This window comes from Lolium rigidum, chromosome 5 (genome assembly GCF_022539505.1).
Source record: "Lolium rigidum isolate FL_2022 chromosome 5, APGP_CSIRO_Lrig_0.1, whole genome shotgun sequence".
Taxonomy (NCBI): Eukaryota; Viridiplantae; Streptophyta; class Magnoliopsida; order Poales; family Poaceae; genus Lolium; species Lolium rigidum.
In genome coordinates this window covers 141,562,985-141,589,272 of record NC_061512.1, presented here as the reverse complement: position 1 = coordinate 141,589,272, position 26,288 = coordinate 141,562,985, and the positions used below count along the sequence as shown (strand labels likewise).

The following is a 26,288-nucleotide window of genomic DNA, read 5'->3' as shown; positions in this document are numbered from 1 at the left end:
ATCTCCAAAGCGTCGCATAGCTTGCTTCACCGGTTTAGCCCCCGGATTTATGTTGAGGTAGTGCTCGGCGAGTTCCCTAGGTACTCCGGACATGTCAGAAGGTTGCCATGCGAAGATATCCATATTAGCGCGGAGGAACTCGACGAGCGCGCCTTCCTATTTGGGGTCCATGTTGGCTCCGATCGAGACTTGCTTGCTAGGGTCATCTTCCTTGAAGTTGACTTTCTTGGTCTCTATCGCGGCCCTGAAGGAGTTTTTCTGTTCGGAGATCTGCTTCTTGGTGGTTTGCATCTCGGCCGGATCCACCGCGGCCACCGTAGCCTTTCGGCTCTTCTCCGGATATGACAGACTGCGAAGGCGGCTTCGCCCAACTCGCACTCGTGAGCCTTTTTGTAGTCTCCGGTTATGGTGATCATACCATTGGGACCCGGCATCTTGAGCTTGTTGTAGATATAGCATGCTCTTGCGTGGAACTTGTGGTAGGTGGGCCTGCCGAAGATGACGTGGTAGGAGCTCTTGAAGGGCACAACTTCAAACGTGATCTTTTCTTCGCGGAAATTATGAACATCGCCGAAAGCCACGGGAAGTGTGATGCTGCCGAGGGAGTTCGCCTTCTTACCCGGAACCACGCCGTGAAACTCAGTGGTGCTGTGTTTGAGCTGTTCCTTGGTGAGGTTCATCCGCTCCAGAGTCTCCAGGTACATGATGTTCAAGCTGGCTCCGCCATCCATGAGGCATTTGGAGAAGTCATACCCGTCTATGCGGGGACTCACAACCAAGGCGTAGTATTCTTTTGGCACAATGGCGGGATGATCCTCCCTGTCAAATGTGCACGGAACTTCCGACCACGACATATCGCGGCACAGCCGGAACCGTGGCGTTCAGGATCCGGGTAGCTGATTTTGTAGCGCGGATCGTAGGGGTTCCGAGGAAGGTGTGGTAAGCCCCCACGCTCTTTTTCTCGAAGGGGTTGGATTTACTCGCGGATCCGGCTTTGGGATCCGGCGAGTTATCATCCTCGTCCATCGCCTCGGAACCTGTCCTCCTCCTTGTCCTTGTTCTTGCCCTTGCCTCCTTTGCCGCGTGGGCGGTGCTTCCGGGCTCGCTTGTATCCTGCCTCCGGGTCGTTCTTTAGGTCGTTGACCCACTTGCGGTTGCGGTTGGTGTGAGTGGACTTCCCTGTAGCCGGATCCAAGTGGGCCAGGCAGGGCATGTCTCTGTATTCCTCGTAGGTTTGCGGGGCGCGGGATCCGCCAGTAGTGACCTCAGTGCCATGCTGCTGACCCCTGCCGGCTCCGCCTCCGCGGCCACGTCCTCTTCCGCCTCCCGAGCCTCCGCGTTGGAACGCCATGGCGACCATGTCGGATCCGCCACTCTTCTGGTCATCAGGGTTTTTGCGTTTGTGGCCGCTGGCATGTTACCGTTATCACGGTTCTTCTTTTGTTGGTGCGGGGGATTCGTCTGTAGCTGCTATATCACCGCTCGCGTCGTCATCGGCGGCGAGTGTGATCACCGGCAATGGAGATCATCTCGTCCAAAGTCGGTTTGTTGGCGTTAGCCAAACATGTAAGCTTATGCCTCGAGCAATCCTCCTCTCTGCAGTCCACCAATGAAGGCGTACATGGCGAGTGGTGTGAGTCGACGTTTTCGCACTCGTTCCTCGCATGCCAACCATCTTGTGAGGAAGTTCCTTGAGGATTCTCCCTTCTTCGGATACAAGCTTGTAAGTCGCTTGCTTGTGGCGAGGTCTTTTGTAGGTGCCCCTAAAGTGTTTCTCGAAAGCGGTCTTCGAGGTCAAACCGAGCAAAAGATTGAGTTTTTCTCGAGGTCACCGAGCCGGATCCGGGCTGGTCCTACAAGGTACAAGCTGGAGCATGCGGCGCGATATTAGGGGTTCCTCCGCGAAGGTTACTTGCATTGTAGTAATCCCCAATCCAGGTATCCGGCCTTTCGGTGCCATCATAATGCTTCAGGTTTCCGGGTAGCTTGAGGGAGCTCCTTCGCTTTGGTTCCTCTCGAATCATCCTGCCAAAGCACTTTGGTCCGATGTAGTCGGTTCTGTATTCGTTGAGGCGTTCCCGTGCGTCGCGCGAGCCGTGACGGGGGGACTGTGAGCGAGAGCGAGATCTCCGGCCACCGCCTCCGCCTCCACCTCCGCCGCCACCGCTAGGTGGTGGTGAGGGAGACCTGTGAGGGGGCCGATCCGACCTCCTGCTTCCGCCTGCAGATTCTCCCCGGCCCTCCCGGTGCTGGCTCCGGCTCCTGTGGCTTCCTTCGCCGTGACGCTGGCTGCCCTGGTCGTTCCGGCTCCGGCGGGGCTCCGGGTCGCGCTCCTCATTCCGGCTCCTCCTAGGCTCGGGCTCACGATCAATGTTCTGATTCCGGCGAGGTTCCGGCGTGCGCTCCCTGTTCCGGTTTCCGGAGGGCATCACGATGTCGCGGATAACAATTCCACCATGCCCTTGAGGCCTGGTGTTTCCTAATCGACGGTACCTCGGAGGAGGGATCCTCACGAGGGGGAGAAGAAGTAGGGGCCAACTGTCGTTGCCTAATCGACGGTACCTCGGAGGAGGGATCCTCACGAGGGGGAGAAGAAGTAGGGGCCATAGGGCGGAGTGCACACAGGACGGTGGTACGCGAGTTACCCGGCCTCGGAACACCCGCACGATGACGGGGCCTACTGCTGCTTGTCTGGAATTATCGGGGCGCTTTCGCGTTGTTACAATGAGTTGTGGTTGTGCCTCTAGGGCTCCCGGGATCCGGCTTATAAAGGCGCACGGATCTAGGGTTTACATGGAGAGTCCTAGCCGGATTACAGATAGCCTAACTACGGTACAATATCTTGCCGTGCACGTCACGGATCCGCCTTCCATATACGTCGTACTGGATCCGGGTTCCTCATGGGCCTCCATGGATCCGGGTTACTCCTAATGTCGGTACGGATCCGGCCTACTGATCCTGGGCTGGACTTCTTCCTTCATGATCAACGAAGCATCGGGCCGCCCGATGGGCCACATGCCTCATCACCATCTGTGGGCCACCCGGGCTTGCCGGATCTAGGCACTGTCGATGGTACACCCATGAAGTATACCCACAACACCTCCGCTGCCAACAGAACCAAAGAAGAGAGTTCCCGCCGGCGCGTCTTTCGAATGGATCAGGACTAACTTTGGAGAATGCCCGATAGAGGCCGACGAGGACACTCGGAGGACGTACGCCCGCGTGTACTTATGGTACATGATTTCCGGGACTCTCTTTCCGACAGGTGGGGGTAAGCTGGCCCATTGGTGTTGGCTGAAGGGGCTTACGGTGTTGGACGACCGGTGGAGTTGGGGAACAGCGGCTCTTGCCTACCTCTACCGGCAGGTGATGATTTTTTCTATGTACTATTTTCCTATAGTAGTGCGCTAGACAAAGTAGTAACCAAATATCTTATGTACGAAGTTGGACGAAGCTTGTCGCAGGACTGGGAGCAAGATTGGGAGCGGCGGTATTGGTGGATGCATGCTCCTACTTTCCGTATGGAGCTGGGACCGCCTATCAGTTGGGCGTCCCAGGGTACTCAACGAGACGCCATGGCCTCATCACCCTCACTTTCCCGATCGGGAGCCCACGAGGCAGTACACTGCGGAGTTGGACACTCTTACCGCTGAGCAGGTAACCGATCACTGCGGAGTTGCAATCCTAGTTTTGATTGATTCTACTGGCATGTTCTAAATAATTGTATGCTGCAGGTGGAATGGGAGCCATATGGTAGCTACTACCATATTGGCGCGGGGATGGCTGACACTGAACCACAAGTGCACGGAGGAGGCGCGGTTACGGCGTATGCGCTGCCCACTCATATGCATGTGGCTTGTTGAACACCACCAGCCGCAAAGCGTGATGAGACAGTTTGGGCTGTATCAGGAGTGCCCACCAATGTGGCAAGACACGGACAAGGCGCTTCATAGGTAATCTTCTGGAATCATGCGATGGAAGATTCTTGATAGAAGAGGTATAAACTAACTTGTTGATTCTTGCAGGCTTGATAGGCAGCGGCAGAGGAAGATCACAAATTGGCCAGTCCATCATAGCGGCCACATCGCAGCGTTCCAACACTGCTTGGAAGCGGCACGGAATGCTGGCCCTGAGAAGATTGTGCCTCACGACTTCACCGCTTTCAAGAACTACCTCGAGTGGTTCCATCAGAACACGCGTATCGAGTTAGTGAAGCGCGCGTATCGTGAGGAGATCTTGGACGACCCCATCCAGTTCGATGAGGTTGGGCAAAGCCGGCACGACACTTTTGCTCGCAGAGGGAGATCGACTTCTATTGCTTCCGAGCTGAACTTCGTGGTAATGGATTCTCTCACTAACTAGTACATCATCTAGATTGCCATGTGCTCGCTTAAATTGTGTATGCTATGTTTGTCACAGCGGGAGGAGATCCAAAAAACAGGCTGAGGAGTGCGAGGTTATGTGGGATCGGAGCGGGAGAGATGAAAAGCTCTGTCGGACCGTTGCGGAATTTCATTAAGGTATGATCACCAACTTTGAATGTACACTATTATGTTCCGGTGGCTTTGTAACCATGAGTTCCATGACGCAGAACACCGCACGAAAGATGCGGCGGTTAGCGAACTTGCTAGGTTGCCGCGAAGGCGAAATCCCTACATCCTCCTCTTCTGAAGAACCGCAGGTATGGACTATTTTGTTGCTGTGAAACATGTTCTTACTAATTTCAACTTTTGTAATCTCATGTGTTCATGTTTGTGAAGATTCCTCCTGAGGACGACCTAATTCTGAGTCAAGGCATACTTCGAAAGCGTACCTCCAAGCAACGGTCAGCTTACCAGTTGAAGCCAAGGGGCAAGGCTCCAAACCGGTATACTCCGGAAGATTATGTCAACCGAGGAAAGAAGGTTGTCACTGAGGAGGTTGACGGGCCGCCGCGGAGATCAGCTATGTCGAGGATGAGGAACGACGAGCCGTTCTCTTCAGATGAGGAGGAGGAGGAGGAGCAGGAGCAGCAGGAGGAGCAGCAGGAGCAGCAGGAGCAGCAGCAGGAGCAGCAGCAACAACAGCCAAAGCAGCGGACGAAGAGGATGGCCGTCCGGAAGCAGCCCACGAGGACGGCACGTCGAGGACGCTACTAGGATGTGCTACGTGTTGTTGTGAACTCTATATTCATAAGTATCGATTTGTGAACCCTATGTCATTTCGAACCATGGTCACGTAATGCTACTTGTTGTTTGAATCTACGTGCTACAATGTGACCTATGAAGTGTTATATGTGTATGTCATGAAATTGCTACTTGTTGTGTCCAATGTTGTACTCGTAAACTGTTGGAGTTTGGTAGGATTTTTCATGTTTTCAACACAAGTCCATGTGTGGCGCCCTTCCCACTGGCGCCACAAGTGCTAGTGTGGAGCCCGTGGCATCGGCGCCACACATGCCAACTTATATGAACTATTGGGTCGAAAACATCCAGGGGCTCCGGACGATAAGTCCTTAGCCGTTTTCGCGAGCCTCTATGTGTGGCGCCCGTGGCATCGGCGCCACACAGGCTGGTGTGGCGCCCGTGGCATCGGCGCCACACATCGAGCCTCGCAAAACGGCTAAGTCCCAGAGGAATTGTCTCACAGTATGTTTTGGGGGATTCCAAGTGCATGTGTGGCGCCGTTGGGAGGGGCGCCACACATGCTGCCACGTCGGATGGGCGCACCGGCTCGGCGTCGATGGCGCCACGTCGGGCCGGGTGTGTGGCGCCGGCGGAGAGGGAGCCACATGGGCATGTGTGGCGCCCGTGGGAGGGGCGCCACACAAAAGGGTTAGATTGGTGAAATAGTTTCGCCGGAGGGTCAGTCTGTGCTTTTCTTCCACTTTTGGGTTATATTTGTGTAAATCGCCGTCGATGTCATCAACCGCCTGCGTCACAGAAATATCGTGCCGCTCATTGGTACGTTCTTCACCACTCTATCTTAAGTTCTAAACTACTTCCTGATGTAAACATCTTAGAAAACGAATCCCCTCGCTGGCGCTCGCTCGCTCGAGCGATCAGTTTCTGCTGGCGCGGAGCGCTCGCGCGAAAGCGCGACACAATTCCCTTTGTATCACGAAGTGTTTTAATTGCGTTCACACGTGTTCACACTAACAGCTTCTATTACTACTTTGCAAGTTGCATGCAGCCAAGAGCGTTCACACTGCATGCATGCACATGCACAGAGCATCTCATGGATTTGCATTTAATGACCTAACTTTTCAGCACTCTTTCATAAGTTGTTGCATGCATACACATAGCATATCACTCTTTTTTTCTTCAGCACGAGGCAGACTCTCAATTCTCTTTTTGCAATTTCCTTTTGGGTTTTTTCCCGTACGTAATTCATATTTAATGGGGTCCTTTTGCAATTCCCTTTTTCGGGCCAGTGGTTTTTAAGGGGGAAAATAACGGGTGGGAAGATCCACTTGCAACTCAAATGAACTACCACTTGCTACTCAAATTAAGTACGGTTTTAAGTTGTAAGCTAACAAAAGTTGCTAAAAAAATTCTAAATGAAAATTACTTTTTAGGGTTGCTAGGTATTTATATTTACCGTTGATAAATAACGGGGCACCGGGTCGATAACTTGTAAACAAAAAAAGAGTCGCTACATATTTTAAATTAAATTAAATTTTTATGGTTGATATTTATTTATATTTACCATTGAGAAATAGCGGGTCACCGGGTTGATAGCTTCTAAATTAAAAGAGAGTCGCTAAAATATTCTAAATGAAATACTTTTTAGGGTTATTATTTATTTATATTTATCGTTGATAAATAACGAGGCACCGGGTTGATAGCTTGTAAAATAAAAAAATGTTCGCTAAAATATTCTAAATAGAATACTTTTTAGGGTTGGTAGTTATTTATAATTACCATTGATAAATAACGGAGCACCAGGTTGATAACTTGTAAACTAAAAAGAGTCGCCAAAATATTCGAAATAAAATTAGATTTTTAGGGTTGGTAGTTATTTATTTTTACTGTTGATAAATAACAGGACACCGGGTTGATAGCTTCTAAACTAAAAAAAATCGCTAAACTGTTTCAAATAAAATTAACTTTGGGGTTGGTAATTTTATACATTTACCTTGATCACTCAAGTACGGAGGGGTTGATTATTCAGATAGAGAGGGTTGATAACTTTTAGCCCGAAAAAAAGTTTCTCGAAACATATCAACATGGGTGCTAGTTTTGAAGATCTCGTCGAGACGGATTTATTGGTGAAAGCGAATCTTAATTTGGAGTTATCGTTTGAAAGTTAAAACGTTTTGAATTTACAAATTTGGAAAAGATTCCGCTTACATCAGCATATTCGTCTATTTGTGCATGCATACAGAACTTTTCCTCAATAGCCTACACCAGGTTGATAATTTTATACATTTACCGTTGATCACTCAAGTACGGAGGGGTTGATTATTCAGATAGAGAGGGTTGATAACTTTTAGCCCGAAAAAAAGTTTCTCGAAACATATCAACATGTGTGCTAGTTTTGAAGATCTCGTCGAGACGGATTTATTGGTGAAAGCGAATCTTAATTTGAAGTTATCGTTTGAAAGTTAAAACGTTTTGAATTTTTAAATTTGGAAAAGATTCCGCTGACATCAGTAGATTCGTCTTTTTGTGCATGCATGCGTAGAACTTTCCTCGATAGCGCTGCATTTAGGTTGATAATTTTATACATTTAAGGTTGATCACTAAAGTACGGAGGGGTTGATTATTCAAATAGAGAGGGTTGATAACTTTTAGCCAGAAAAAAAAGTTTGTCGAAACATATTAACATGGGTGCTAGTTTTGAAGATCTCGTCGAGACGGATTTATTGGTGAAAACAGATCTTAAATCGGAGTTGTCGTTTGTGAGATAAAACGTTTGGAATTTTCAAATTCGAAAAGATTCTCGCTTACGTCATCAAATTCATCTGTTTCTATATGCATGCAAAACTTTCCTCAATTGCCTCAACTACACTCCAAAATTTGCCAAAAATAGAAAAACAAATTGGTTTGGAAACTGATCGGCTCATTTTCTCCCTAGCGCTCGTGCGCTAGCTAGGGGTGCCCCTTAGAAAATACATACGCAGTCAGACTTTGTAACTTTAACTACACAAATATTTAAACATATCTACAAATACTATATGGTACTCTATCCGTAAGGTCGCCCTCAATGGGTATTTTGTATAAAAAAACCGCGTGGGTGGTACGAACACATGAAACGATAGTTCTAACACTCCCCTTAATCATAACCTGTCTAAGTTAACATTGTTTTTAAACTCTTCATAAATTCTTTAAACTATCAAGGATCGAGGGCGTAGTGAAGCCAACAGCAGCTTGATCTATAATTTGCATCAAGCCATTTGTTTGCTAATCACTGACAAATAACACGTACTACAATCAACTAGCTTCTACATGTTTTGTCTTCAAATATTAACTTTACCGATAAAAGGTCAGCTCCCAAATTCTCAAACCATAGAAGTGTTGCCTTACGATGAGGTATACTAAGCTCAATGAGAAAACGTTGCTTGATTACGCATTCCATGAAATAAAATTAGAACAAAGGAAATCAACAAATCCTTTGGTTGACCTACGGACAACCGGCCCAATCTGCATCGGAGAAGACACTTCACAAGGTGGATTACTACTTGACAAGCTTCATACTAAGTTTGAAGGTCCAATGACACACTGACATATTTGTGTTTTTTGGGGCAATCGAAGTCCAATGTGGAGAGTGAGGCACACAAATGAATTAGCTGATTTTATTGACTGAAAACACGAGTTCCCTTTACATAGAGTGAGGTATTTTTCCGCACCTACTGTGCTCCTGTACCTCATTGCATCCTCACATACACAATAAGATCTCCTTGCTGAACCAACTACTTTTCAGAAGTTGACAACGTGTGCTCATAAGCCTTTTGAACCTATATGCCTAGGAAATAGTGTAAATCACCAAAATTCTCGAGGGCAAAATCAGATGTTAACTCTTGAAAAAGATATTGTGTAGCCTGTTCTGAAGAACGAGCAATAAGTATATCATCAACATGTACAGACAGGAACATCGCCGTCCCACTCTTCATGTAGTAGAACAAGGAGGTGTCGGTCTCGATGCAGAAAACCAAGATCCATTTTGTCTGCACTTATCCAAGAAAACTAGGCTCATGGTTCCTGCTTCGTTCCATACAAAGCCTATTCAATCTTGCGCACAAACTGTGAACTATCTTTCTCTTCATATCATGGTGGTTGGTTCATATAGGCAACTAATTCCTCCAGAACGCTATGAACAAACACGTTTTGCATGTCTAATTATCCTAGTCTCCAATAAGTAGACTCAACGGTATTCCCGGAGTAAATACCATACCTCTGTTTAAATCTTTTATCAACCAAGACAAGTTGTGGTGGCATCAACTTTTCTCTTAATCCAATATACACATTTATGATCAATCACATTGCTTGTCTAATTTGATTGTACAATGTGCCACTGGTGGAAAAACAGGCTTCCGGGAAGCCCCATAAGTCGCGAAGGTAAAGGAACCGCGACTAATGGGGTCTTTAGTCGCGGTTCGTGTGGCGAACCGCGACCAAAGGCCTGGGCCCAGGGCGCACGGTGGCCAGCTGGTGCACGTGGGGGCTTTAGTCGCGGTTGGCCAGCCCAACCGCGACTAAAGGTGCTCGAAGGCCTTTAGTCGCGGTTGGCCAGGCCAACCGGGACTAAAGCCCCTCCCCTATATATACCCATCCAGCAGCCAACACTTAGCCATTTGGAGCCATTCTCTTCACAAACTTCACAAGTGAGTGTTAGGTTTGCTTTTGGTTCCTCTTATGCACATAAGGTGTTTGATGAAATGCCCCAAGAGCATGAAACAAACATGATATGAAGTGTTGGAGTCACACTTGAGCTTTCTCATTTATTTTTTCCTCCTCGATCGCGGTTAGCAACTTGAACCTTTGATGTGTCATTGATAAAATATGCATGTGTGTGTAGTTCATTGTTTAATTTATATTGTTTGTAGCTAGTTAGTTTAACAAATGCATGATGGTTAATTATATATTTTATATTATAATAATGCAGATGAATCGGCAATGGATGTACGGTAACCGACTCTCCGGCGAGTTCGAGTACGGGTTTGAAAGATTTCCTCGTAGTGGCTAATGCGAACAAGCGGGGGGTTTTGTTATCTGTCCATGTGTTAAGTGTAAGAATCGGAAGGGTTACTCTTCCTCAAGAGATGTTCACATGCACCTGCTTCGGCACGGTTTCATGCCAAGCTATAATTGTTGGACCAAGCATGGAGAAAGAGGGGTTATAATGGAAGAAGATGAAGAAGGGGATGATTTCAATGATGAAAGCTATCTTTCTCATTTCGGTGATACTTTCATGGAGGATGCTAAAGGTGAAGGGGAAGGTGAAGAAGAGGCACGTGATGATCCCGTTGATGATCTTGGTCGGACCATTGCTGATGCACGGAGACGCTGCGAAACTGAAAAAGAGAGGGAGAATTTGGATCGCATGTTAGAGGATCACAGGAAGGCGCTGTACCCCGGATGCGACGATGGTCTGAAAAAGCTGGGCTGCACCCTGGATTTGCTGAGATGGAAGGCACAGGCAGGTGTAGCTGACTCGGCATTTGAAAACTTGCTGAAAATGTTGAAGAATATGTTTCCAAAGAATAACGAGTTGCCCGCCACTACGTACGAAGCAAAGAAGGTTGTCTGCCCTCTAGGTTTAGAGGTTACGAAGATACATGCATGCATCAACGATCGCATCCTCTACCGCGGTGAATACGAGAATTTGAATGAATGCCCGGTATGCACTGCATTGCGTTATAAGATCAGAGGCGATGACCATGGTGACGATGTTGAGGGCCAGAAACCCAGGAAGAGGGTTCCCGCCAAGGTGATGTGGTATGCTCCTATAATACCACGGTTGAAACGTCTGTTCGGGAACAAAGAGCATGCCAAGTTGTTGCGATGGCACAAAGAGGACCGTAAGTCGGACGGGGAGTTGAGACACCCCGCAGATGGAACGCAATGGAGAAAGATCGACAGAGAGTTCAAAGATTTTGCAGCTGACGCAAGGAACATAAGATTTGGTCTAAGTACGGATGGCATGAATCCTTTTGGCGAGCAGAGCTCCAGCCATAGCACTGGCCCGTGACTCTATGCATCTACAAACTTCCTCCCTGGTTGTGCATGAAGCGGAAGTTCATTATGATGCCGGTGCTCATCCAAGGTCCGAAGCAACCCGGCAACGACATCGATGTGTACCTAAGGCCATTAGTTGATGAGCTTTTACAGCTGTGGGGCAGACCTGGTGTCCGTGTGTGGGATGAGCACAAAGAAGAGGAATTTGACCTACGAGCGTTGCTTTTCGTAACCATCAACGATTGGCCTGCTCTTAGTAACCTTTCGGGACTGTCAAATAAGGGATACAATGCATGCACGCACTGCTTACATGAGACCGAAAGTGTACATTTGCCAAATTGTAAGAAGAACGTGTACCTTGGGCATCGTCGATTTCTTCCGAAAGGTCATCCGAGTAAGAAAGAAAGGCAAGCATTACAACGGCAAGGCAGATCACCGGCCGAAGCCTGCGGAACACTACTGGTGCTGAGGTATTTGATATGGTCAAGGGTTTGAAAGTCATCTTTGGAAAGGGTCCTGGCGGACAATCGGTTCCGAAGGGAGCTGACGGGCACGTAGCCATGTGGAAGAAGAAATCTATATTCGGGAGCTAGAATATTGGAAAGTCCTAGAAGTCCGCTCTGCAATCGACGTGATGCACGTTACGAAGAATATTTGCGTGAACATCCTAAGCTTCTTGGGCGTGTATGGGAAGTCAAATGATACAAAGGAAGCACGGCGAGGACCAGCAAAGTTTGAAAGACCCCGATGACAAGCATCCGGAACGGTTTCAAGGTCGTGCCGGCTACGCTCCGACCAAAGAAGAGAAGGTCATCTTTTTTGAATGCCTGAGCAGTATGAAGGTCCCGTCAGGATTCTCGTCCAATATAAAGGGAATAATAAACATGGCGGAGAAAAAGTTCCAAAACCTGAAGTCTCACGACTGCCACGGGATTATGACGCAATTGCTTCCGATTGCTTTGAGGGGGCTCCTGCCGGAAAATGTTCGAGTAGCCATTGTGAAGCTATGTGCATTCCTCAATGCAATCTCTCAGAAGGTAATCAATCCAGAAGTTCTACCACGGTTACGGAACGATGTGATCCAATGTCTTGTCGGTTTCGAGTTGGTGTTCCCGCCATCCTTCTTCAATATTATGACGCACCTCCTGGTTCACCTAGTCGATGAGATTTCCATTCTCGGTCCTGTATTTCTACACAATATGTTCCCCTTCGAGAGGTTCATGGGAGTATTAAAGAAATATGTTCGTAACCGTGCTAGGCCAGAAGGAAGCATCGCCAAGGGCTATGGAAATGAGGAGGTAATTGAGTTTTGTGTTGACTTTGTTCCCGACCTTAAGCCGATTGGTCTTCCTCAATCGCGGCACGAGGGGAGACTAAGTGGAAAAGGCACGATCGGAAGGAAATCAATGATATGTATGGACGGCCATTCTCCGACCGAAGCACACCACACGGTTCGACCAATTCCAGCTTGGTGGCTCCGTACTTTGAGAAACACAAGAATATTTTACGCTCGGACAACCCCGGGAAGCCTGAATCCTGGATTAGGAAGGCCCACATGGAGACTTTCGGCGGTTGGTTGAGAAAACATTTAATGAGTGACAATAAGGTTGTAGATCAGCTGTACATGTTGGCCAAGACACCATCTTCGACTATAACGACTTTCCAAGGGTACGAGATAAATGGGAATACATTTTACACGATCGCCCAAGATAAAAAGAGCACCAACCAAAACAGTGGTGTCCGCTTTGATGCAGCAACCGAGAATGGGCAAAAGGTCACATATTATGGTTACATAGAGGAGATATGGGAACTTGACTATGGACCCTCCTTTAGGGTCCCTTTGTTCCGGTGCAAATGGTTCAAGCTAACAGGAGGTGGGGTAAAGGTGGACCAGCAATACGGAATGACAATGGTGGATTTCAACAATCTTGGTTACCTTGACGAACCATTCGTCCTAGCGAAAGATGTCGCTCAGGTTTTCTATGTGAAGGACATGAGTAGCAAACCGAGGAAACGGAAAGATAAGAAAACGATCGGTACATCATGCGATGATCCAAAGCGCCACATTGTTCTTTCGGGGAAAAGAAACATCGTGGGAGTGGAGGACAAGACAGGACATGTCGAGAAGATTATAATATGTTTGCTGAAATTCCGCCCTTCAAAGTGAACACCGACCCAAGCATTAAGTTAAATGATGAGGATGCTCCATGGATACGGCACAATCGTAAGCAAGCGGGGACACAAGGGAAGAAATGATGTGTAATAATTTATTATTGTACCAAACTTTGTTGAATGAATCATGTGAATTATATTACCCGTGATGTGTTTAATTGGTGTCCATTTTCGAATGATTCAATTGACTCGAGATAGCACCGATGATACATGAAATTTGGAGTGACTAAGTCATACTCCTGCATACATGAAATTTGGAGTGACTAAGTCATACTCCTGCATACATGAAATTTGGAGTGACTAAGTCATACTCCTGCATATAGGAAATTTGGAGTGACTAAGTCATACTCCTGCATACATGAAATTTGGAGTGATTTAGTCATACTCCTGCCTAGGCGTATAATATGCATACTCGTAGTCTTCATAGCCGCCGCCGTTGTACTGGTAGTCGTCGCCTTCTAAGTTGCCGGCGTCGTCGTCGCTGCTTGTCGTCGCTGTCGTCGGGCGGCGCTCGTGGCTCGAACTGAGGGTAGCGCGGGCGGGGGATATCGCCGGCCGTGATGTAGTCCATGACGCTCTGCAGAGTCCGGCCGTACCACCATAGCCGACGGCCGGCCTCGTGGAAGTTTCCGGGAGGCGGACCGTCCTCCTCATACACGGCGAGCGCCCTCTCACGCCGATTGATGAAGAAGGCGTCCCAAGTATGCTGGTTATCGGGATGCCAGCGGGGATTCATCCGCTGCTCCGGCGTGAGGTCGAGGTAGTAGTGATTCGTGATGGCCGCCCGGCGCGCAGTACCCGAGGGACGGGAGGGACCGGCACGCCGCCGGCGCTTAGGCTCCGGCCGGCGGGGACGCGGTAGCCCGGAGGGCAAGGGTAGTTCGAGGCGCAAAGCTCCTCCACCTGCTGGTAGGTTAGAGTGGGTGCGGTGGAAGCCATGAGAGAGTGATGAGAGATTGTAGAGATGTGATGCTGGCCAAGCCGGGCTACCTATATGTAGTGACAAATGGCGGGAAAAATGGGAGCGGGAAGACAGGAGGCGGGAAGAAAGAGGCGGGGAGAAAGTGGCGGGAAGAAATTGGCGGGAAAAAATTTGGCGGGAAGAAAGAGGCCGGAAGAAATTGGCGGGAAACAATTGGCGGGAAGAAATGGCGGGAAGAAATGGCGGGAAGACGAGGAGGGAAGAGGGGGTCGGCGGAAAGAGGCGGGAAGAGGGGGCCAACGAACTTTTATGAATTTTTTGGTATATTATTTGTATTTTTAACATTTTGAAATGAATTAGTTTTATTTTTCTTAATTTTTTGATATATTATTTGTATTTTTAACATATTGAAATGAATTAGTTTTATTTGAATTAGTTTTATTTTTCTGAATTTTTTTGATATATTATTTGTATTTTTAAGATTTTGAATTGCATTAGTTTTTTTTCTGATTTTTTGATATATTATTTGTATTTTTAAAATTTTGAATTGAATTAGTTTTATTTTTCTGAATTTTTTGATATATTATATGTATTATATGATTTTCAAAAATGAAAAGTATTTTCAAAAAAGACCTTTAGTCGCGGTTGGCCTGGCCAACCGCGACTAAAGGTCCTTGCGCGCGGGAAATTAAAAACCGGCGAAAAACCCTTTAGTCGCGGTTGGGGTGGCCAACCGCGACTAAAGGTACCTCTTAGTCGCGGTTGGCGACCCCAACCGCGACTAAAGGGCTGTCCCTATAAATTCCCCGGCGCGCGAACGGCCGCGCCACTCGTCTTCTCCGCCGAAACGTCTTCGATCTGCAGCCGCGCGCGCGCCATCGCCGTCGTCGCCCTCGTCGCCGCGCCCTCGTCGCCGCGCCCTCGTCGTCGCCCTCGTCGGACGTCGTCGCGCCCTCGTCGTCGCCCACGCGATGCGTCGCCGCCGCGCCCTTGTCTCGTCTCCGCGCCGTGCGCAAAACCGGCCGGCCGCCGCGCGCGCGTTAAACAAACCGCCGCGCGCCGCGCGCCGCCCTCGAAACGTCGCCGCGCGCCGTCGCCGTCGCCGTGCCCGACAGCCGCCGCCGTCGCCGTGCCCGACAGCCGCCGCCGCCGCCGTCGATCCGGAGATCAGAGAGAGAGAGAAGGGGGCCGGGGGCGCCGCCCGACCGTTTTTTTTTTCTTTTTTAGTTTTTTTTTCTTGTAAAATTTCACTAAAATATCACTTAAAAATGAACTAATTAAAATTTGACTTAAAAATATCACTTAAAAATGAACTAATTAAAAATGAACTTAAAAATGAACTAACTAAAAATGAACTTAAAAATGAACTAATTAAAAATGAACTAATTAAAAATGAACTTAAAAATGAACTAATTAAAAATGAACTTAAAAATGAACTAACTAAAATATCACTAAGTTTGGAGGAAGCTTCCCTTTCCGCGCGTGTTCCACGTAGTTTGGAGGAAGCTTCCCTTTAATCCCTACCACGCGTGTTCCACGTAGCTAGCTAGACACCGATCGACCCTCCTCCGCCGCTTCCCTTTCCGCTTTAGTTGTTGTTGTTGTTCTTAATTTCCCTCCGCGCCCGCACGTCATGCTGCATCCACCGAGAAGAAAAGAAAAGAAAAGCGGCTCTGCCCTTTCGCCACCGCCACCGCCACCGCCGCCCCCCTTTCACCACCGCCACCGCGCGCGTATACTGAGGGGGGAGCGAGCCCCTCGTCGCCCCCTCCGCATACGCCTCCCTCTCCGTGACGCCGTCGTCTACCGCCCCGTCTCGCGCTCTTCCGCGACACCCTCTCCCAACCCCTTCCCGCTCGCCGGCCCCCTCCTTTTTGCCACCGCCCTTTCGCCACCGCCACCGCCCCTTCTTCACTTAATTAATTTGTTTTGACTACATGTTTTCGGGACCGACATATGGCGGGCGATAGAGCTGACCCGATTCTGGACAACTATGATCCGGACGTCGAAGACCATATGTTCGGCATCATAAAAGGCGATATTCCTTTTGTGCCGACCGGAGAAGAAGAAGATGATATCGCTTCTTATCTGAACTTTGAGTGTGTAGATGAAGGGCGCCGCCGGCAAGCAGATGATGCCGAAGAAACGTCGATAAACGACGATCTTCAATTGGAAGTAGCAACCACCTCCGGCGCCGAGGTATATATATATATACATATTGAGCGTATGGTGATACAACTAACTGATTTGAATAAATGTGTGTGTACTAACGCGCGCGACTCTCTTTCTTATTTTAGCCCTCGGCCGGATCGTCGAAAAAATCGAGTACGTCGTCGTCAAAGCGTGGCGCAACCAAGACGATGAAACCAGGAGAAACATGCACCATCGATGTTGTCGACGAAGAAACCGGCAGGCCGCTGGAGCCCAGCAAGAACGCCACCAAGTTTGTCAGCCAATGCGGAGCCGTTGTTAGAGACAACGTCTCGATCACCCGCCGGAGTGGAATGAGCCAAAGAAGGCACGTGTTGGTTTCACTTTTGTCGAACAGAGAAAAAAAAGATTGCTTCAAAAAGCTTATGGAACATTTCGTTCTACCTCCGGAATACCGCAAATACGATGAGGAGGGTAACAAGATTGCGGAAAACAAGAAGAGGCGCAAGCTAGTCAAACAGTTCGCTCTTTCTAGGATGGCCAACGCATTCCGGAAATACAAGCAAAATCTAGCCCATGACTTTGTCAACCAGGGCAAGACTCCGGATTTCAAAGGACAATATGAGAAACTGCAACATGATTGGCCAGAATTTGTGAAGCAAAAGAAATCGGAGCAGTTCCTTGAACTATCGAAAAAAAATAAGGAAAATGCGGCCAAGAAGGAGTACAATCATAAAATGGGGCCGAGGAGGGTATCGCTTTTGGCAGCCTAAGTGGGAGAAGATGGAGAACGAGCCGAGGGCGCGAGGAATCCGTCCGGGTACGGAGGGATGGGACCCAAGGGCCAAAAGCTGGTGGTACGGGCATGGGGGATCGCCGAACCCGGAGACAGGGGAGTGTGTTTACCAGGGCAAAATAATTACACCCACCCAAAACCTTATTGAGGCAATGAGGGATGCTCAAGAGGGGAGGATCAGGTTCAACAGAGAGAACGACGCCCTGACAAAAGCCCTCGGGAATCCTGAACACGGAGGACGTGTACGAGGCATGCCCGGGGACATTTCGTGGAAACTAGGGTTCCCCCAGAAAGATGACCCGTACGGTTACAGAAGCCGTAAGAGAAAGATGGATCGGGATGCAGATGTTGTGGCGAAGTTGGTAACGGAAATGGATGTGATGAAGAAAACCGTGAGTGTACTAGTCGCCGAAAGAGATGCAGCTCGGGCGCAGCATGAAGATCATCCAATGGATCTCGGAAGCCAGCGGCGGAGAAGAAGCGGCGTGGCTTCCACGGAGGCCTCACCGGCTGGTGCACCGACGATCGAAATTACTGCACCGGAGCCTCGGTGGTGGTCGAGGTTCTGCACCGGAGCCTCCTCGCTACCCCGTGGACGATATAAAGGAGATGAAAGCATGTCATCTGTATTATCCTATCGGGAACATGTCCATGAAGGTAGCCATCGGCGGTGCTTTACCACACGGAGCACTCCACCACAACAACCCCATTCAAGATGGCTATGCTCGTGTCACGGTGGAGGAGATAGTCCAAGGGTTTGAGGACCTGGACATTGACATTGCTACACCTGAAGGGGTGAAAAGACTTGGAGATGTCAAGCGCCGAGTTCATTCTATGGCGGAAGAAATTTATCAAGTTTCCGGGCGAGGCGCCAACAAGTCCACCCCGTACGGTGGTGGTGGTGGCGGTGGCGGTGACGGTGGCGGTGGCGGTGGCGGTGACGGTGGCGGTGGCGGTGACGGTGGCGGTGGTGCTTCACCTAATACACCTCATTCACGTCGGCGAGACGCCGCCCCCGGTCCTCGTCCGGCGGGTGATCGGACACCGGTACCGCCCCCAATCCACCTCCGGCGAAGAAGCGAAGCGGTCCTGGGTTATTAACCCGGACCCTTACGTACCTAAGAAAACAAAGGTACCGGAGGTATCACTCGAAGCCTCTCCCCACGAGGCCTTGGGAAAGTAGTGCCGAGGAAGTCGAGGCGGGCGCGGCTGCTGATTTAGAGAAATGGAAGGCGAGCGTCAAGAAGAAAATAGAGGGCGAGCCCAAGCCGGTATATTCGACAAGGAAAAGCGAGTGGGCTAAGTCATTTTTGAACACACCGTCCCAAGCCGCGAAGAATCTGCTCGACGACTATTTACGTGAACTTCGTAGGCAAGCGGTCGCGTTCAAGAGGAACAAAGAGTCTGCGGAGAAGAAAGCCTTGGAGGACAAGGCCGAGACAAAATTAGAAAGGGGGAAAGAAGTTGCCCAGCTCGGGGAACAAAGTAAACAATCGATCGCCCCGCTCATAGTGCAAGCCGCCGGTCGGGAGGCCCCCGATATCATAGCAGCTGCGGCAGCTCATGGATTGACCGTAGAAAGTGCCGAGAAAACAAGCGGCCGACTTAGGTATCACTCTTCGTGCGGTGTTAGGCCTTGATGAGGCGCCAATGAAGGACGTAGTATTTACATATGTGAAGAATGGCCCTCTCATCGAGCCTGCGCAGGAAGAGGATCTACCTCGACAAATGAAAGGTCCGCTAAATTGGTACAAGGCTTACATAAAACATGAAAACGCCAAAGACTATATCTATGCGGAAGTTAAATATGAGCATCACTTCAAACGTTACCGGGTACAAATTCCTCCGAGTGAATTGTTCCAGCTGTTCAATCTGCGCGACCTCGACAAATCTATCATCGGTTGCTACGTTACGTAAGTGATTTATTAATTTCTACCCCATCTCGTTCATTGCCTGCACTATATATATATATATATATATATTGTCCTAACTATCTTGTTGTGTACGCTATATATTATGCGAGAATGAAGAAGCGGGAAATGCGAATAAGGAACATCCATGATGTTGGGTTCATTGACCCACACATCGTTAATTCATATGTGTTAGAACACCACCCCGCCGACGTGGAGGAAGACCTGTGGCGGTTTATTAGAAAACAGCAACAGAAAAGTGATATTCTATTTCCTTACCATTTTGGGTGAGTGTTTCTGTCTTGAGCACATTCTCTTTTGTTTACTCCATGCATGGTATGTGGCTAATCGATGAGTTATGCATGATCTGTGCATGTATCGTGTCCGCAGGTTCCACTGGATTCTTATGGTAATTAAAGTTCAGACCTCCTCGGTTCTCGTCCACGACTCTCTGAATATGGATCCGGCGCTTTGGGGCGACATGAGAAAAATGATGCAAAAGTAATTATTTTCATTCATTTGCGCTCTATATCGATCGGCCTATTTCGTTCATCATTTCCTAATATCAAGTAACTAATTAATAACTCTCTTGTTTATTTAATTTTCTTTGCCTCGTAGGGTTTGGAGACGGTTCGTAGATACCAAGGTCGGTGAATTCAAAAAAGAGCTACATTTTAAAATGGCGAGTGCCGACGACTGGGGATACTCAGCCACCGGGGACCAATCTATGTGGATACTATGTTTGTGAGAGGATCCGGAGATACTGCAATGAGCGGGACCAGACGTGTGAGAACAACATCCTGAGGAATAACCTCCGGAAGACGCTTAGTCTAGAAGCTCGCTTCCGACCACTTCAAGAGGAACTAGCTGGATGGTTGGCGAGGGAAGTCATCGATCCTAGAGGAGAACACTATTACGATGACGTAGATCTTTATAGGCACCGGAATTTGTAACTAACTTGTTCAAAATTGTATATGGTCATCCGATATTGAATATATATTGTATATGGTCATCCGATATTGAATATATATTGTATATTACTCTTGAATTCTTTTTGGTTCTAATTTCAAATTTGTTTGAAATTGTACATTCATATGCATGTATGTATACAGTACCGTAGAATATGTGAAACTCCTTCAAAATTAAAACCCAAAAGAAATAAAATAATACAAATTAAAAAGAAACCAGATTTAGGGGGAGGGGGCTAAACCCTAAACCCTGCGGAGGCCTTTAGTCGCGGTTGGCCGGAAGAACCGCGACTAAAGGTCCTCCGCCCCGGCGCTCGCCCGAGGCCCACGTGGATGGGCCTTTAGTCGCGGTTCGTAAGGAACCGCGACTAAAGGGGGGGGCCTTTAGTCGCGCTACTTTGGTCGCGGTTGGGCCACCGCGACTAATGGCAGTTGCCAACCGCGACCAAAGCCTGTTTTTCCACCAGTGTGCCAAGTCTTATTCTCATAAGAGCCTCATCTTCTTATTACGTAGCTTCTCTCCATTTTGATTTTCTAAACCATCAACTAATCTTCCGGGTTCCCCTCTGTCACTCAAGAATCCAACTTGCCTTGGACCTAAAGCGAGTATTGGGAATAGTTCCCTCTATAACGTTTTCAACACAAATATTATTTTAAGCCTTATTCGTGGGCAGTAGTACAAACACATGTCACATCAGCTTGGATGAAATTTCTTGAGCTTGTTGAGAGTGTTGTAACACTACCAAGAACAGAAGATCCGTAGGGTGGAAGGTGGTTCACGGACGTGGCCCAACATCTCCCAGTCCAAAACAATATTTGTCTAGGCTGCCCTACCCGCTTGCCGCTACCGATAGTCCAGAGTTGATCCAAATCTGCCTCATAGCTTGTGCACGCAAGAGAAATAACTAGTGATACCATCTCCTAGTGGTATCATCTTCAGTAACGAAATCTTGGTGTAAACAACTAAAGACCATCGTTTGGAGCATAATTTTCTCCCATGTTTTCCTAAGAGAAAACAGATCAAGTAGGATTATTAGAAGGTTTGGATGCATGAGTTATAGAAATTGTTTGATCACTATAATGAATGAACCCAGAGTCCTTTTAATGGAAGAAATAAACAAAACTCAAAGCATACAATAACACCAAATTTAGGGCAAAGTTTTGAAAACCGGAGAACTTCCTCATCAAAAGCAACATCTCGAGAGATATAAAAATGGTTAGTATGAACATGGAGGCACGTGAACCATTTATAAAGATTAGTATAGATAAGAAAAACATGGAGTAGTGCTTTTCATTGATTGATGGGACCCAATTTAGGTCAACAAGCCGACACAAAACCCCGCAACATGGTATAATCTAGTTTCTCATGGAGCGATTAGTCATTGGGAGTGAAACATAGATAAATCTACTAGGAGTCCACTTAACTAAGATATTACATTAGCAAAGAAAGTATTATCACATAATTAATGAGGCACAAACTACGAGTGTGAAGAGCCACAATGATATTTCTATGCTTTCTCTTTAGCAACTTTTTAAAAATAATATGATTTTTTTAAAAAAGTTCAGAAATAATACTTGTTTTTTGAGAAATTTCGAAAATAGGATCCAGTCGGCGGCCCGTGGACCGACAGGCACCTGTCGGTAGGCTGTGGGCCGGTATGCCCCTATGGTGGCCTTTGATGAGCCAACATGGCAGGCCCTGTGGTGGGCTATCGGCCCACTGACCATCGACTGGATTCTATTTTTGAAATTTCTCCAAAACGAGTAGTATTTCTGAAATTTAATAAAAAATTATATTATTTTAAAAAATCGCTTCTCTCTACATACCGGTTCTTCTAAAATTAGCACAAGGACATGATACACGGTGAAAATTCTAATCCATTGGAAGGAGCTCAACCTATACTCTCTGGACTAATAGTACAGTTATAATTTTACATATCAAAGAGTCATTGAACAAGATGTTGAAACTTGTGACACTTTTGGAGCTCATTGGACTTAATCTTTAAGAAAATAAATCCAGATGAATATGATATAGTCATCCATAAAATTAACATTTTTTTTACCAATGGAATTAAGAGAAGGACCTTACACATCAAAGGAGATGAGCTCTAACGTAGAAATAAATAAAAAATTAGATGACCTAGAACAGGGTACCTTATAACTCTTTTCTTGTTGACATGCATCACAACTGGCTTGTTTATATTATCGGTAGAGTAGACATGATTATTATCTCTAAGGACTTTTTGGGCAATGAGTGAAGATGGGTGTCCTAAGTGATCATGCCACCTTGACAAGAAACATGGGACACACTAAAAACTTGTTTGTTAAAGAAGTAACAGTAGGTAAATGATAGAAGGTACCTCTACATGCTTCTCGAATAAGAACCTTCTATATGTCATGATCCTCAATTTGAATCCTATGCGTGATATTCAAAGAAGGCGTCATTTTCAGAAGTAAAAGCAGGGATGCAAGTCAGATCCACATTATATCCCGCTTCTAACTCATCTTCAAATCCACAAGTCAAATTTTGAGCAAAAAAATGAGCTAAATAACATATAAGTGTGACATAAGATGGATGCCACTTCACATGGCGAGTAAGAGATGAGCAGTTACAAGTTTTATAGTGATTGACATTTTCGAAAATTGTCCATCCACCTTGAATTAACGGTGATAAATAGGCGAAACTAAACTAGGAACCAGATGAAATTAAAGTATGGGGCTGGAACTAAAATCACGTGAGACTGTACCTCTAATATATTTTATGAAAATTTTAAAAAACGAGCGTCCTTTCGATTGGCTGAGTGCGCACAGATTTTGAAGTCATGGATACAAATATCGAAGGACGAAAAATCACTCTTAGGATGTGTGATGTTACTACCTATGTTATTTTCACTATTAGTAGTCTTATATTTTAAGAAGTACCGCAAGGACGTGAAGTTTGGACGCCCACATCGCGTCGCCGTCTCTGCCCCCGTCTTTGATACAATCCATGTTTTTATTTTTGCGGGACAATGCTTACTGGCAGGTATCTCTAGTTGGATTCTGAATAGGTTCAGGTTCCTCCCCTCATTCTCGTGAGGTTCCTCCGCTCTAGCTTAGCACCTAGCAGGTTCTTCGTGAATCTGGTAAACATCTCACTTGTAAATTACCCCACGCCTTGCCTCATGCTCGCGAGGATCCTCTTCGATCGATTTCCGAGGCCAAAATCTCACGGGAAAAACAAAGAAAACGGGGGATTCGTGGGCTTCAAACAAAAGTATTAGATGTTAACAACTACCATGAAAATGAAAATTTAGACTCAACTGAAACAGGACAGAACCCAAGTGTTCCATGCCAATCAGGTGAAGGAGCTCTTTTCACAATGTATTTCATTGATATTATAGCGGAAGATATTTCCTTATAGGTATTTGGTCTAATATTAGTAAGCCTTCCACTTTTACTAAACTTGTATCCATGTACAATGTGGATCTAAGATTTTGATCAAGGCTGAGCACAGTATAAGCTCGATCAAATTTTCATCAAAGATAAGCTGCGAGGCCGGCAGAAATCCGGTGTATGCTTCTAGGCTTAGGGATGGTTGGGTCCACCACCGCCCATTGACGGACCGTCGGTCTGACCATCCTGGCCTGCAGCCCGGCCTTCCCAGGAAAATTGCCAAGCTTGTAGCCTATATTGTTACAGTGGCCCATCACTTTGCTACTGATATTGCCTTGTTTTGGGCTAATTTTTAAGCTCTGGTCCGGTCTTCATTTTGGTTCACGTTTTTCGGACGGAATGAGTACAACAAAACTCGCGAGATACAAATCCAGGGAAGAATAATTCTAACATGGTGTTTTGTTTAACCTGAACTCTTTCAGGTTGGTGTTATCAGAAAGGTGAGCTCCTTCTCATCTACGAGTACATGCCGAATGGCAGCCTGGATCAGCACCTGTTCCGCACGCGCGAAAATCCACAACAGCCTGCTACCCTCCTAGGATGGAACACCCGCTACGACATTGTCATGGATGTCACCGCAGGGCTCCACTACGTCCACCACGAGCACGAGCACATGGTGCTCCACCGCGACGTCAAGGCCAGCAACATCATGCTCGACTCCTCCTTCCGTGGTCGCCTCGGCGACTTCGGCCTCGCCCGCATCGTCACCTGCCTGGACAAGAACTCCTACACGGACATCGGCGTCGCGGGGACCTGGGGCTTCATCGCGCCGGAGTACTCGATGAACCACAAGGCTACACGCAAGACCGACGTCTACGCGCTCGGGGTGCTGATCCTGGAGGTCGTCACCGGCGAGCGGGCGCTCGGCGGCTCCAACGAGTCCTTCCAGCTGCTCACCGACTGGGTCTGGACGGCTCACCGGGAGGGACGACTGCTTGAGGCGGTGGACGACGACGTGGCTGGAGAATTCGACGAGGACGACGCTAGTCGCTTGCTGCTTCTCGGGTTGGCGTGCACCAACCCCAACCCGTCGGACCGCCCGAGCATGGCGGAGGTGGTGCAGATCGTTGCCAAGTCTGCGACGCCGCCGGACGTGCCGCTGGTGAAGCCCACCTTCGTATGGCCTCCGGAAGGCGGCTGGATCCCCTTGGAATCTGACGACACAGCGGCGATCATGAACATCCAATGGGAGGAGAACGAGTCATTGAGCAGCGATGATGCCCTGGAGATGACCTAGCTAGCTATCGCCCCGTGCCAGTGGTACGTGTCTAGTTGTGCAAAAGTGTACTAAGACTTGATGTGTCATGATACAAAACTAAGACACTATCTAGACGGAGGTAGTAGTATATTACACGTCCGTTCCCGTAAATAAGGTTTGTACTTTTCCAAAAACCATAGCCAGCAATGTTTGGCCATGTTTTTGGAAAAAATCATTAACACGTACAATTCAAAATCAAAATCATTAGATGCCGTCCTGTACTGGCAATGCAGGCGCGTGCCTTCGTTCCTGGCGCGCTCCCGAGCTTGGCAAGCTCGGCGCGGCGTGTCGCCTACTACTTTGACCACAACAACTACAACAACGTCTCCCTCCTTCCGAGCGTCTTCCCGGGCTCAAGGACGACAACGACAACGACCAAAACACAATCTACCTCACCTACATTCTCCAAGGCAACTACATCACACAGGGCACCATCGACCACGACAACAACAACTTCATCGGCATCGGCATCAAGGGCTACACCACGTCTTCGGCTTCTTCTCCAGTCGGACCGTCCGCGTCACTAGCGATCCGACTGCGGGGGGTAGGGGGGATTAGAGTATATTACGGTTTAGTTATACTATTAGGTAGTTTAAGATTACTAGCAAAAATGCCCGTGCGTTGCACCGGGAAAAAATGGAAACACAATAAATCGCAAAAAATATGTTTTTTTAGGTTATACTTATAATCAAATATTTTTTTATTTTTATTGTATTGAGATATTACTACTTTTTAGGACTATTTGGTATTTGCATCATTCAAACTTCGCCCTACCTTAGATTTTTTTCGTCCTTCGCCACTGCCAGAAGGCATGGGAGGAGCTTCTTTCCCATTGCTTTCCCATTATTGATGATTTTCACTTGATTAGATATATATAGCATAATGCCCGTACGTTGTTATGAATTAAAATATAATTTGTCAAAATGGTTTACATTATGTAACTGGGGTAGTACACTCTTTTTGTTTATAAATGATAATGTACTACGTTGATCCAACTGTTGTCTCACGTCAAACCAAGCGTACATGCGTAATCTCAATTGATGGGAGTCTGAAGCTGCCACAGGATCACCCTTCGTCAGTACAGTATGAAGTACCATGCAAATACATGCATGTATGACATGACCTAATTTCAGAAGATAGAAAATCCAGAAGAGAAAACTCATGCCTAATCTGTTTCAGGTCATGTCATGTTTGCTTTGAGATAGAAAATACAGAAGGGAAACTCTTTGGCTGTGTGATACAGCGCGACATCAAATCCCTATCTTTGAGTTCCTGTGAAAGATACGTGAGGTATCAAGGAGCTGAGCGAGTCAATATAACCATAGATGTGGAGGATCCGAGCCTTAAACTCAGTTAAGGAGGCCTGCGCTGATGTACCCGCTAGACCCGACTTACCAAGAAAATGCAATCGAAACAAAATTGATCAACAATCAACAAAAGCACAAAGAAAACTTAGTAGTCCTCCGATTTGAATTCAATTGTGCACTGTCGCCGCCGCATAGCTGGATTTGATTACA

General features: G+C 47.4%; 1 protein-coding gene across 1 annotated transcript in view; it reads left to right on the top strand.

Annotated features, from left to right (window-relative positions):
• The window catches only part of LOC124656483 (probable L-type lectin-domain containing receptor kinase S.5), a 36,478-nt gene extending 11,728 nt beyond the window's left edge, over nt 1-24,750 (top strand). Inside the window, exons 2-3 of the mRNA XM_047195219.1 lie at nt 5,894-5,942; nt 23,936-24,750. Of these exons, the coding sequence (XP_047051175.1) occupies nt 5,894-5,942; nt 23,936-24,750 (864 nt within the window). The remainder of the gene's footprint in view (nt 1-5,893; nt 5,943-23,935) is intronic.
• The last annotated feature ends 1,538 nt before the right edge of the window (nt 24,751-26,288 follow it).